Source organism: Hemitrygon akajei, chromosome 18 (genome assembly GCF_048418815.1).
Source record: "Hemitrygon akajei chromosome 18, sHemAka1.3, whole genome shotgun sequence".
Taxonomy (NCBI): Eukaryota; Metazoa; Chordata; class Chondrichthyes; order Myliobatiformes; family Dasyatidae; genus Hemitrygon; species Hemitrygon akajei.
The window spans coordinates 10,393,935-10,406,220 of NC_133141.1; the positions used below are offsets into that span (position 1 = coordinate 10,393,935).

The following is a 12,286-nucleotide window of genomic DNA, read 5'->3' on the forward strand; positions in this document are numbered from 1 at the left end:
ATATGCTCCACTTTCCTCTCACATTCCAAAAAAAAATGCTGGTAGGTTAATCGGCGCTCGGTATGGGTGAGTGAGAGTACCTAGAGGAAGTTGATGGGACGTGAGTGAGAGTACCTAGAGGAAGTTGATGGGACGTGAGAGAGAGTAGGTTGCAATGAAATAACCGGAAAAATGGAAATCGCAGATGCTGGAATCTGGACCAATAAACAATCTGCTTATTCAGTGAAGAAATCAGTGAATTGAGTAGCATCTATGGAGGACATTTCAGGTCAGAACTACTGTATCTGAACATGGAGAGAGGAGGGGTGGATAGAGTCCGGCAGGTGATAGAGAAGGTGTGAAAGATGACAGTAAAATTGAGACAGGTAGGCGAACGGACTGATGCAAATACTCTGAGAGAGGGTATAGCCTTACTCGGCGCCAGGGATTGCATTTCATCTTGTTGGCGAGTCCCTGGAGAATTGGGACAATCCTAACTCCAATCACAACGTAAGGTTACCTCTGCAGGATACCACAGATGAGTGGGGCGAAGGTTGGGCTGCTTTTATGAACGGAGCACGTCTGAAGCCGGTACCGAAGAAAGGGGAATTGGCTCTTTTCTCACCGACGACGAAAATAAAGCCGACAGCAGGCTTCTAAAAGGAATTGGAGGGCGGGAGCCAATCAGCGGCCACATCCTGCCGACAGTCGCTGCTTTCTGCCCGGGGCTGACAAACGGGGAGCTTCACGCTGACTGTCGGAGGAACTCGGTTCTTAGCCCAAGCCCACGGACATCTGCACCCGGAGGACATCCATATGGTGAGCGCATGCAGTCAATCGGCCGGGCCGCCTGGTGAAGGAGGTGGGGTGGGATTGGGGTTGGTGAAAGCGGAGTCCGGCCGCGGGCTGCATCTGCTTTCATCTCAATGCAACGATTCGGAGCTGCCGGAGAGAGACCGCCCGGTACCCGGGCACACACAGCCGGCCATTGTTTCAGTGCAGTCCCGCTCGCCCACGGTTGCTGCGTCCCGCCTCTCTCTCTCCGGCTGCCGGGATGCCCGGCTCTCGGTCTGCAGCCGTTCCTGGGGGAGGTGGTGGGGGGGGGGGGGGGTGTTCAGCGCTGTAGCCGATGGTCAGGGCGGAGCGGGCACCCGCTGAAGCCGGGACTCTGCTGAACAATAGCCGACCCATCCTCTCCACCGTCAGGTGTGGTCACACACCCTCTCACTGCCTCTGGCACCCAGGGCAAATGAAAGTGATCTGCCGGAGGCTCTGGTGATTGACATGATGATGGTGAAAGCCTGCGTTTGGGGAACCGAGCCCAGACGAAGGGAGAGGAGGCCAGTGTCAGCATGTGCTGTGGTTGGGGTTCCCAACTCGTGAAGGATGTGCAGAGTCACTGGAACTGCACTAATGTGAGACAGGAGGGACACAGTGCCAGGGTTTACCCCGGCCACCGTCAGCCAGTGGACCTTTGCGTGTCTGCCCATGAATCATGACCCTGCGCTCAGCCACATCTCTGGGGTTGGGTTCCTTTGAGATCTGTTGGGGCTGTATCTGAACCGTTTTTAAACGAGCACAGTGAGAGCAGTCAGATGTGAAGCCAAGCGGAGTTCTTTACAGGGAATGACACTCTCAGCCCATCTGACTGTTGCTGCTGTGCTGCCAGGCGACCACTGTTGCTCGGTAATGTGACCCCCTTCCGCCATTGTCCCACACTTCTGGGTGTCACCTTAGCGTAGGACTCGAAGCTCCGGCTCCACCGCAAAGTTTGACAGGGTTTTTGCATGCAAGCTGTGTGGTAGCGTAATCTGTGAAGAGTGTTGGTGTATGTTTGAAGCAGAGTAGCATGCATGTGCATGCATTCCAAGTGGTTGTATACTGTTAACAAATGTCTGAAAATATAGGCGTGCTTGTGGTGGTGTATGGTTTGGTTATAATACATGAACACTGTCAGTTTTAATACATTGTGCTTACACACACCCATGCCTATGTGTTGCAATATGTTTGCATGATTATACTTGTAGTGTGTCCCAAAGTAATTTATATCCAAATAGCTGAAGTGCAGGAGATAGAGTAGCCAATTTGTATATCTTGGGAGATAGAGCAGCCAATTTGTATATCTGGAGCTCTCACAAACAGCTTGGTTATTCATTGAAGGGATATGGTCTTTCCTATGTTACCCATGCATGGTTGCTCTGGGAAGGTGGTAGTGAGTTACCTTGATGTGATGCAGACCTTTTGGTGAAGTTGCTGTGTGATGGTGAGTTCCAGGATTTGGATGCAGTAATGGCGAAAGATTGTGATACATTTCCAAATCATCAGGATGGTGTTCCTGGAGACGAGCCTTCAGATAGATAGTGGTGTTCCTCTGTGTATGAGGCCCTGGTCCTTGAGGCAGTAGAGGGTGCTGGTTTAGAAGGAGCTGTTTAGGAAATTTTGCTGAGTAAATTCAGTACATTTTGTAGATAGTACATACTTAAGCTATGGTGCATCTGGAGTGGGGGAGATGAATGTTTAGGGCGGTAAGTAGATTTGACAATCAAGCAGGTTGCTTTGTCCCAGTCGGTGTTGATTTCTTGAGAATCATCCAGGCATGTAAGATGTCACACTCCTGACTTGTGCCTTGTGGGTGGTGGAAGAATTGGCAGGTCCAGTTGAGTTTCTGGTCAGTAGTGACCTTCAGAATGTTGGTGATGGGAATGCCATTCAGTGTTGCTAGATGCTGGACTCTTTCTTGATGGAGATGGTCATTGCCTGAAATTGTGTGTTGCACAAGTGTACTTGCCACCTATCAGTATCAGGGTAGAGTAGCGGTTGGAATGTGATGCTATTACAGTATTAGAGTTTGGAGTTCAATTCCAATGTCATTGTGATGGAGTGAAGCTGACACTGATCATGTTCTTCTTCAAAATCATTGGGATCTTTTACATCTTTTTTTTAAAGTCAGGGCCTTTGGATAAAATCTTTTTTTGCAGTGCTGTACCTAAATTTAGTGGTGAATTATCTGGAGTTAATTGCAGCTTTTGACTCTAGGCTGAGGGTGCTACAAATTGAGCTCTGGCTAACATGACGTGTTTTAATAAAATGGAGACAGAATAGACTACAGATGCTGGAATCAACAAACAAGCTGCTGAAAGAACTCAGCGAGTAAGGCAGTGTCTGGTGGGGGAGGGTGCGGGGAGAGGAATTGTCAGTGCTTCAGGTCAAGACCCTGCATCAGACTGAGAATGGAGAGGAGAGGTGGCCGGTGTGAGGAAGATACTAGGAGGAGTAAGATAGGAGCTGGTAGATGATTGGTGGACCGAGGAAGAGTGTGGTATGATGAGCCAGGTGTAGGAGGTACAAATACTCAACAAGTCGGGCAGCATCTATGCAGAAAGAAACAGAGTTAATGTTTAAGATAACGCCTTTGATCATAACAATGTCTTGGTCCTCCAATTAATCTTTCAAAATGGCCTGTCCTTTGAAGTGTGCAAAACTCTTCTTAAAAGATAATTGATCTGTGCAGAAAGCATGTGAGCTTTTGCACTGTATTTATGAAATTTTGTCCATTAGTGAAGTGATTTTCCTCCGTATTGGTTATATTAGTGACTATAGAGTAAATCAAAGAGTTGCAAGTAATGAATTGTACTGCAGATTTAGGTGTGATATGTCAGAACTTGTACTGCTGAGAGGCATATGATATAATTGAATTTATAGTACGGAGTGGGGTGTGGTGTATACGGTGGAATATCAAGGAGAGGCACGTGGCACATCAGAAGATTGGGCAGACTAGTTTGAAAAAGTGTCTCTGCCATCTTGGTTGGTGTGCCCCCAAATCACTGAGTATGTATTAACAAGGCAGCACTCTTACTGTTTAATTTTTATTGGCAAGCACTGTAGGTGGGTGATAGGAAATTTGGGGGGGAGGTTGAAAAGATTGTGTGAGATTAGGCCTCTCAGAGAGAGAAGTGAGAAAAATGGGACATGTGTGTTCATGCTCGCTCAGAGAATCATCATAACTTTGGGTTGAGTGGCCTCCAGGATGGTATAAAAGTGTGAGAAATGAGAATGGATATTGTGCTGACTAATCCAATGACTGACGGCAATGCAGGAGAGAGATTTTCTCTACCTTGGTTTCAGTTTGTTATTGCATGTAATACTATTGAATAATTATTAAAGTCTACATACTATGGTTGGTTTGTGTTTGTGGCACCACCTATCTCATTAGATCTTAACTGTCGTGGGGACTATCTTAAGAGCAGCTCAGGATTCTAGATTCCTGAGAGACTGCTCTGTTTCCAAGGGAAGAGGGCAGCCAGGGGTCCAGGGTTTATGTTGGAAGATCATGCAGAGCCCTCTTCTGAGACATTTCTTGCCAATCAGCTCACTCACTCACTCATTCTGTCCTCCCTGTATATACAATCAGCTGGGAAAAGCATGGAGCCCACATCGAGCACACCTGGGTCAGGATGGTGAACTTGGTATTACCACAGTGATCTGTTTTGTCTTTTTTTTTTGTTTTTCTACAAATATTGTTAGGTGAGGTCAGATATGGAAAATATTCTAACTACCTAGACGTGGAGCAGTTTCCAGCTGGGTGTTGATTGGGGTTTTGATTTTTATGCCTGAGGATCTCTATTTTTGGGGGCCATTGATTTTAGTCAGGAATAATGTTACTTAATGATACATCTCATCTCTTCGGAGCATCTTTAGGACAGAAATATTAATTGTTTTTTCCTTGGTGGAACTTGCTGCAGCATGAATTAGACAAGGTAATTAGCAAGAAGCATTTAAGGGGAAGCTGGCCAAATGTGTTGGGGAAGCATAAATACCACTCTGTCTCAGTTGAGTTGAATCGCCTGTTTCTATATTGTAAAGTCTAATCAAGTTTTTGCAATGTGTCATTCTTGGGTATTGTGGAAAGCCTCTCCTAGGGTCCAATGGACGTGCCAAGCTCATGGCTCTCCAAATATTTGAGAGGAGACCGTGTCATAATTAACGCATGGTCCTGGTCGCTGAGACTTTGCGCCTGAGACAAGTCATCTGATCCATTCCTCTTGAGGGTTACCTAACTATAAAGCAACAGGGAGAACATTTACATCCTTGTCAGATCCTGCCGATCAACAATATGTGGGTTGTGCTTGCTGACAGCTCTGAATCTGAATCTAAAGGTGTGTCAAGGTGTTCCAGTCCCAGGGTTAGAGTGCAGAATGTCAGTCCAGAGCAGCAGTGAAAGAGGGGGAAGCAACAGTTCTGTCTTCTTTAACTGGCCATCTCCCCTCTCCACTCTTTGTCCTGATGCAGGGTTTTTGCCAGATACTGCTGAGTTCTTCCAGCAGATTGTATTTTGCTCCAGATTTCACCATCTGCAGTCTCTTGTGTCAGCACTGAAAATGTTGTGTTTTGGATGAGATGTTAAAGTGAGTCCCTGGTAGGTGGATGTAAAAGATCCAATGGAGCTAATTGAAGAGCAAGGCTATTCCCTCCATATGTCCCTCACTTCATATCACTGGAATGTAGTGGAAATTGAATAATGGCTGAACCATGACAATCCTGTGGTCTTGTCCAAAACGAAGTAGCTAGAGGACTTTGAACAAGGACAGGCAGCCCAAGTCATGCTTTTTGCTATGAGAGAGCAAATTTCTATTGAGCTGGTGATAGCTCAACATGATTCCTGAGGCCTCATTCTGTTATACAGCATTTCATTACAAGGTAGACACAATATCTTAGTCACTTATGTCCCAGAAGGAGGCCATTTGGTCTTTCAGACCCTCGCGATGTCTCAGCAAAGCTATTCCACCATCTTGTCTTACTGCAGAAAATATAAACAGTCCTATCTTTTCCCAAATAAAGCTAAACTTCGTTGTTGTCTCTTTCCAATTTGAGTTGCCTTTCAATCTTTAAAAAAAAATGCATGTCTATTTATAATAAAGTGCTGGCAGTAATAATTAATGATACCATATCATGTTTCATTCTGAACTAAACTTTACTGACATGTGTATTTCTTTACCTTGAGGTTCTCTGGCTAACATCATTCTAATGTGCCCATAAATAAGAGCCAAAGGAACACAAATCGTAAACATCCACCAAAATTTCACGCAGTGTCAGCTCAACTGTACTCTAAAATGTTAACTCCAACAGCACTGGGGAATGATCACATTCATTAAATATAAGGAAACCAAATGCTTTAATGATAGGGGGTTAAACCAGATTCTTATCCTCTGTACCACCCCTCTACTTGTATTAAAACAAGATGGGATTAGCGCTCCCAGAAGAAGACATCTCCATCTCGAGGCTGCTGGGCCCCTTGTTACTGCTGTAAGGACCTTTTGTGAAAGAAAGGCAGTTGCAGATAGAAAAGGCCACTTGAGTTATCTCACCACAGAAACCTGCACTTGCGGTTTGGCGTATCAATCCTGTGCTCTTCTATCCATGGAGTCATGGAGAGAACGAGGCAAGAGGATCAGGATGATTTAATTAATGGGTGTTTGTGGGCAAACTTTTTAGTCTGCTTTCCTTGCCATCCTTCACCCCTCACAAATCGGGACATGCACTCACCTTGCTGAAGAGATTCAGGAGCCTGGAGACCCACACTCTCTGTTTTAAGAACAGCTTCTTCCTCTCTGCCATGAACACATTAACACTACCTCACTATCTTTAGCACTATTTATTTTGTAACTTGTAATTGTTAATGTATTGCACTGTACTGCTGCTGTAAGACAACAAATATCATGATTGATGACAGTCATAATAAACCTGATTCTGATTCCATTTCCTACATGGCAAACGCTTTACGAATTACTTCACAGGCTGAGAAACATTACTTTCTCCGAAGTGAGCAAGGAGTCTTTCATTGTATGATTTGCAAGAGTGCAGAAGCATAACCAGTTGGAGCTGCCTACCCAGGGGTGCCTGAGCTGAGTGAATGCTCAGGAAAGGACTCATTTGGCCAGTTGGTACTGTACCTCCCGTGGTAGGTACAGGGCCCAGTTTGAATCTGGGCCCATGTGGATGAAGTGGGGCTATAGAGGTTTGAAAATCGGTTGATACCTCTGCATAGTACATGCAGTAGGGCTGAGCACTGAAGAGGTGATTGTGTGAAAGGAGAATCCTGGATTGGTTATAGATCACGAAGGGCAAAATCAACTGAGGAGTATACTTGAGAAACAGATTCTCAAGCCAATGAGACCATCAGTTTGCGCGAGGTCAGGCGATGTGGAGATCAAGAGTACTGCCAACAGAGAATGTGATCTACTTGTTGGGGAGACTAGTCGAGGACTTGTAAATAGATGTGATAATAAGAAATCTGGGACAAGGGTGTTTATTCAGAGGGTGATGAGAATTTTTTGAGTAATGCAGATACATTTAAATAAAGGCTACCTAAGTGTCGACTGTTTCACTTGGTGATGCTCATACAGTACCTAAGTCACAGATTGTGAGGCCAAGTTACGTGGGACAAAAATTATAGAGAAAAGAATGGAAGAATTGGCTGTGGGCTGGGTGGAGTAGCAAAGAGGATTCAAGTTTCAACCATTTGATAACGGTAAGTCAACTTAATATGTAAAAATAGGGAAAGCTTCTGCAATGGAACACAAGGGGTTAATTCTGTTTTGTTGTGCCTTGAGAAGGATGTTTTGGCACCTTTCCACACAACTTCCATGGACTCTGGATTGACAGTCAGATAATGCTGACTATTAATATCAATGCACCATGGAAGTCTGTATGTTAAAGATATGTGATTGTGTGTCTGTTTATAAAGACATGTTAGATTTGGACTCCAGATACTTTAACCCTTCATAGTACTGCAGCTGGGTTTACTGCTTTGGGCTCTTGTTAAGATGTGAATTACCACCAATTTTGAACTCGGCTAGCTTGGGCTGTCCAAATTCAAGAGGGCGAAGTCCACTGCAGGTGAGTCTTGCACATTATGAAAACAAACGGGGCAAATGCTTAACAAAATAAGATTGGATGAAGGATTTTGCAAATGAAGCAAAGGCAGCATTGAGCTCTTTCATCAGAGTAATGGGAGATCAGTGTGAAACCAAGTCGCGCCCTGGTTACGATGTTCCAGCCTCCTGTTACCTCCACACTGGGGTAAATATTCAGTAAAGCTTCAAGAGGATAACTAAAAATGAGAAACAATTCATAAACTTGGGGCAAATCAGCCTTGAAAGTTGGTGAATGACTAGGGCCTTATGGATTTCTCTACGTAACAAAGGTGAAAGCTCAAACTATCGATGGAGCAGTTTGATATGGTGGTGAGGGGAGTCCTGCAGTGTGTGAGTAATGTAAGAGCCAAGAACTGAAGACAAATGATGACATATCTTCCCACCAGTCCCTAAAATCGTGAACCCTCAACTCTAACATTATTAAAGATTTTGAATGTTTCTAATGTCTAATTCAATTTATTCAGGAAAGATTTATCTTGGATAAGTGTAATGTGCTTGCATGCACACACATACAGAATAGCCACTCTATGGTGGTGGAGGCGGATACGATAGGGTCTTTCAAGAGATTCTTGGATAGGTACATGAAGCTTAGAAAAATAGAGGGCTGTGGGCAACCCTAGGTAATTTTTAAGGTAAGGACATGTTTGGCACAGCATTGTGGGCTGAAGGGCCTGTATTGTGCTGTAGGTTTTCTGTTTCTATGTTACGGGAAGAAGGCAGAAGAAAGGTTGAGAAGGATAATAAATCAGAAATCCCCTCTGCCATCAGATTTCTGAATGGAACATGAAACAACCAATGAATTTACTATTTTTGTAAAATACTCACTATTTTTGGCTCTCTTTTAGCGCTAGTTATTTACTTATTTATTTTTAATATGCTGTATACCTGTATATATATGTTTAGTAGCCACTTTATTAGGTACCTCCCATCCCTAATGAAGTGGCCAGTGAGTGTATGTTCATGGTGCTCTGTTGCTGTAGCCCATCCACTTCAAGGTTCGACATGTTGTGCGTTCAGAGATGCTCTACTACACACCACTCTTGTAAGGTGTGGTTATTTGAGTTACTGTCACCTTCCTGTCCGCTTAAACCAGTCTGATCATTCTCCTCTGACCTCTCTCGTTAACAATGCGCTTTTGACTACAGAACTGCCACTCACTGGAGGTTTTTTGTTTCTCGCACCGTTCTCTGTAAACTCCAGAGACTGTCGTGTGTGAAAATCCCAGGAGATCAGCAGTTTCTGAGATACTCAAACCACCTACTCTGGCACCAACAATCATTCCACGCTCAAAGTCACTTAGATCACTTCTTCCCCATTCTGATGTTTGGTTTGAACAACTGAAGCTCTTGACTTAGCATGATTTTATACATTGAGTTGCTGCCACATGATTAGCTGATTAGTTATTTGCATTAACAAGCACATGTACCGAAGTGTATTAATCAACGATCATTTCAATGCAGTCACCAAACCAAGTGCCAAGGCCCCAGCACCACCACATTCAAGTCAACACATTAGTGACAGTAGTGCCTACCCACTGATGCGAAACTCTGCTGCACAAAGCAAAAATGTTTGGTCTTGCATACAAAATATGTTGTTAATGTACTTTTGAGACACTATGGAGGGTTGAGGGTTCACATACCTCCAGTCATGAGCAAAAACCTCATCCGCTCAAGATACCACCCCCACCCCAAGCATCACCCACTCCATCTGAAAAGCCAGTAATACAACGGTCCAGCTAGTGATTTCAATAGCACATCTTCCAGTCCATTCTATTGACTGCAACCTGCAGTCCCTGCTCCTTAACTTTAAATGTGCTGTTCCTGTCTTAGAGACCACAAAAATCACAGATAGCAATTTGCCACCACCTTGGCTGAAGTTCAAACTCATTAAATGTTCTCCAGCCACTCATAAAATGTACTCCAGTCCACTAACTGCACCAATCACTCCAGGATCAGTTGTCATTACAAGCTAAGCTAATTCTTTATCTGATCCATCACCTCCTTTAACTCTCAGAATCTTGGTTCTGGAATATCTTTGTGATTGGAGGGCTGAGCAGAAGCCTGAAGTTGTATGTGACCCTTCTGTTAACGTGTGACACCCAGTTTACAAAAACCACTGGACTTGAACAGTGATGTCAAGCAGCATACTGTGGTCTGTGCAAGCTGCTGCTAAGTCAGCAAAACTCATCAGCTTTCACAATTTGTACAAAGAACTTTGCTCATTTAGTTACAACGGCTCTTTATAGCAATGTGAATGGGTAGAGATCTGGCAAAGGGAATATTATGTGGAGAAATGTAAAATTGTCCCATTATGAAGAAAAAGTTGAAAGAATGCATGTTATCTAAATGTTGAGAGATCACAGACATCTGAGGTACAAACTGATCAAGGTGAATGATTCACAAAAGGTATTTAGGGAGCTAACAATGTTACTGTTTGCTTTGAGGGGTTTAAGTACAGAGGTAGGGAGATTATACTTCAGTTATCTGGGGCTGGTGGGTTAATTGGTCATTATAAATTGCCCCAGGTAATGTGGGGCAGTAAACATGGGATTTGTGTAAGTAGGTAATTAATAGTCAGTTGGGACCTCTGAACTCCTGATCAGCTTGATCATCACTTCTGACATTTACCTCTGATACCCTGCCTGCTATTGCCTCTCTTCGACTTCCCTGACCAACCACTGCCTCATTCTCAGCTCTAAGCTTCTGCCTGTGGCGCTCTCTCCAATTGCCCATTGATCTGAAAGTTCAAAGCAAATTTATTATCAAAGTACATACATGTCACCATATACAACCCTGAGATACATTTTCGATTCAGATTCAGTTTATTGTCATTTAGAAACCATAAATGCAATGCAGTTAAAAAAATGAGACAACGTTCCTCCAGAATGTTATCACAAAAACGCATGACAAAACAGACTACACCAGAAAATCCACATAACGTTTGGCAATCCCCAATCCAGAGTCCGGAGAGGCTACTGCGTATTAATATCGCGCTACCGTCTTAGCGCGTTCCCTGGAAAGGAGATCCAATCCCACCAGACAAACAAGACCAAAAACTAAAGCTACAAGACCTGCACAAAACCACATAGTTACAACAGTGCAAACAATAGCATAATTGGTTTAAAAAAAAACAATCCATGGGCACAGTAAAAATAGTCCAAAGATGTTATAAGACAATAAGTTTGAAAGAAACCACCACACAGTTTCCAGAAGTCCTCAGGGTCCCAATAGACTCATCATCTCACGCTGGCGGCAGAAGGGAATACCCCCGCTATGGACTTCCACGGCGCCGCCCGACTCAGCCTCGCAGACGCAGCACACAGTGAAAGCGACCTGATCGCAGAGGACTTGCAGGCATACACAGTAAATCCAAGTAAATCAGTGAAAAGCCCCACCCAACACACTGCAAATACAAAAAGAGAGTAATAATAAACAAACAATGAATATTGAGAATGTGAAATGAAGAGTCCTTGAAAGTGAGTCCATAGGTTGTGGAAACAGCTCAGTGATGGGGCAAGTGAAGTTATCCCCTCTGGTTCAAGAACCTGATGGTTGAGGGGTAATAACTGTGCCTGAACCTGGTGATGTAGGTTCTGAGGCTCCTGTACCACCTTCCTGATGGTAGCAGTGAGAAGAGAGCATGATCTGAATGGTGGGGGTTCCTTGATGATGGATGCTGCTTTCCTGCAACAGTGCTCTGTGTAAATGTGCTCAATGATGGGGTGGGCTTTACTTGTTATGGACTGGGCCGTATCCACTACGTTTTGTAAGAGGTTGGTGTTTCCCTACCAGGCTGTGATGCAAAGAGTCAATATACTCTCCGCCACACACTTATAGGAGCTTTTCAGGGTTTTAGACGTCATCACGAATTTTTGCAAACTTCTAAGGAAGTAGAGGCCCTGCCATGCTTTTTCTTCGTAATTGCACTTAGGTGCTGGGCTCAGGACAGATCCTCTGAAATGGTAACACCGAGGAATTTAAAATTGCTGACCCTCTCCACCTCTGATTCCCCAATGAGGATGGTCTCATGGACCTCTAGTTTCTGCCTGCTGAAGTCAATAATCAGCTCCTTGGTCTTGTTGACGTTGAGTGAGAGGTTGTTATGACACCACTCAGCCAGATTTTCAGACTCCCTGCTATATGCTGATTCATCACCACCTTTGATTCGGCCAGTGACGGTGTTGTCAGCAAACTTAAATATGGCTTTGGAGCTGTGCTTAGTCTCTCAGTCATAAGTATAAAGCAAGTAGAGCAGGGGGCTAAGCCTTGTGGTGCACCGGTGCTGATGGAGTTTGTGGAGGAGATGTTTTTGTCAACTGAACAGGGTCTTCTAGTGAAAAATTGAGGATCCAATTTGACTGTGCAGACATATCC

General features: G+C 44.3%; 1 protein-coding gene across 1 annotated transcript in view; it reads left to right on the top strand.

Annotated features, from left to right (window-relative positions):
* Nucleotides 1–216: 216 nt before the first annotated feature.
* Nucleotides 217–12,286, top strand: part of limd2 (LIM domain containing 2) — a 38,477-nt gene continuing 26,407 nt past the window's right edge. Inside the window, exon 1 of the mRNA XM_073070760.1 lies at nucleotides 217–798. Coding sequence (XP_072926861.1) covers nucleotides 796–798 — 3 coding nt within the window. The 5' untranslated portion in view covers nucleotides 217–795. The remainder of the gene's footprint in view (nucleotides 799–12,286) is intronic.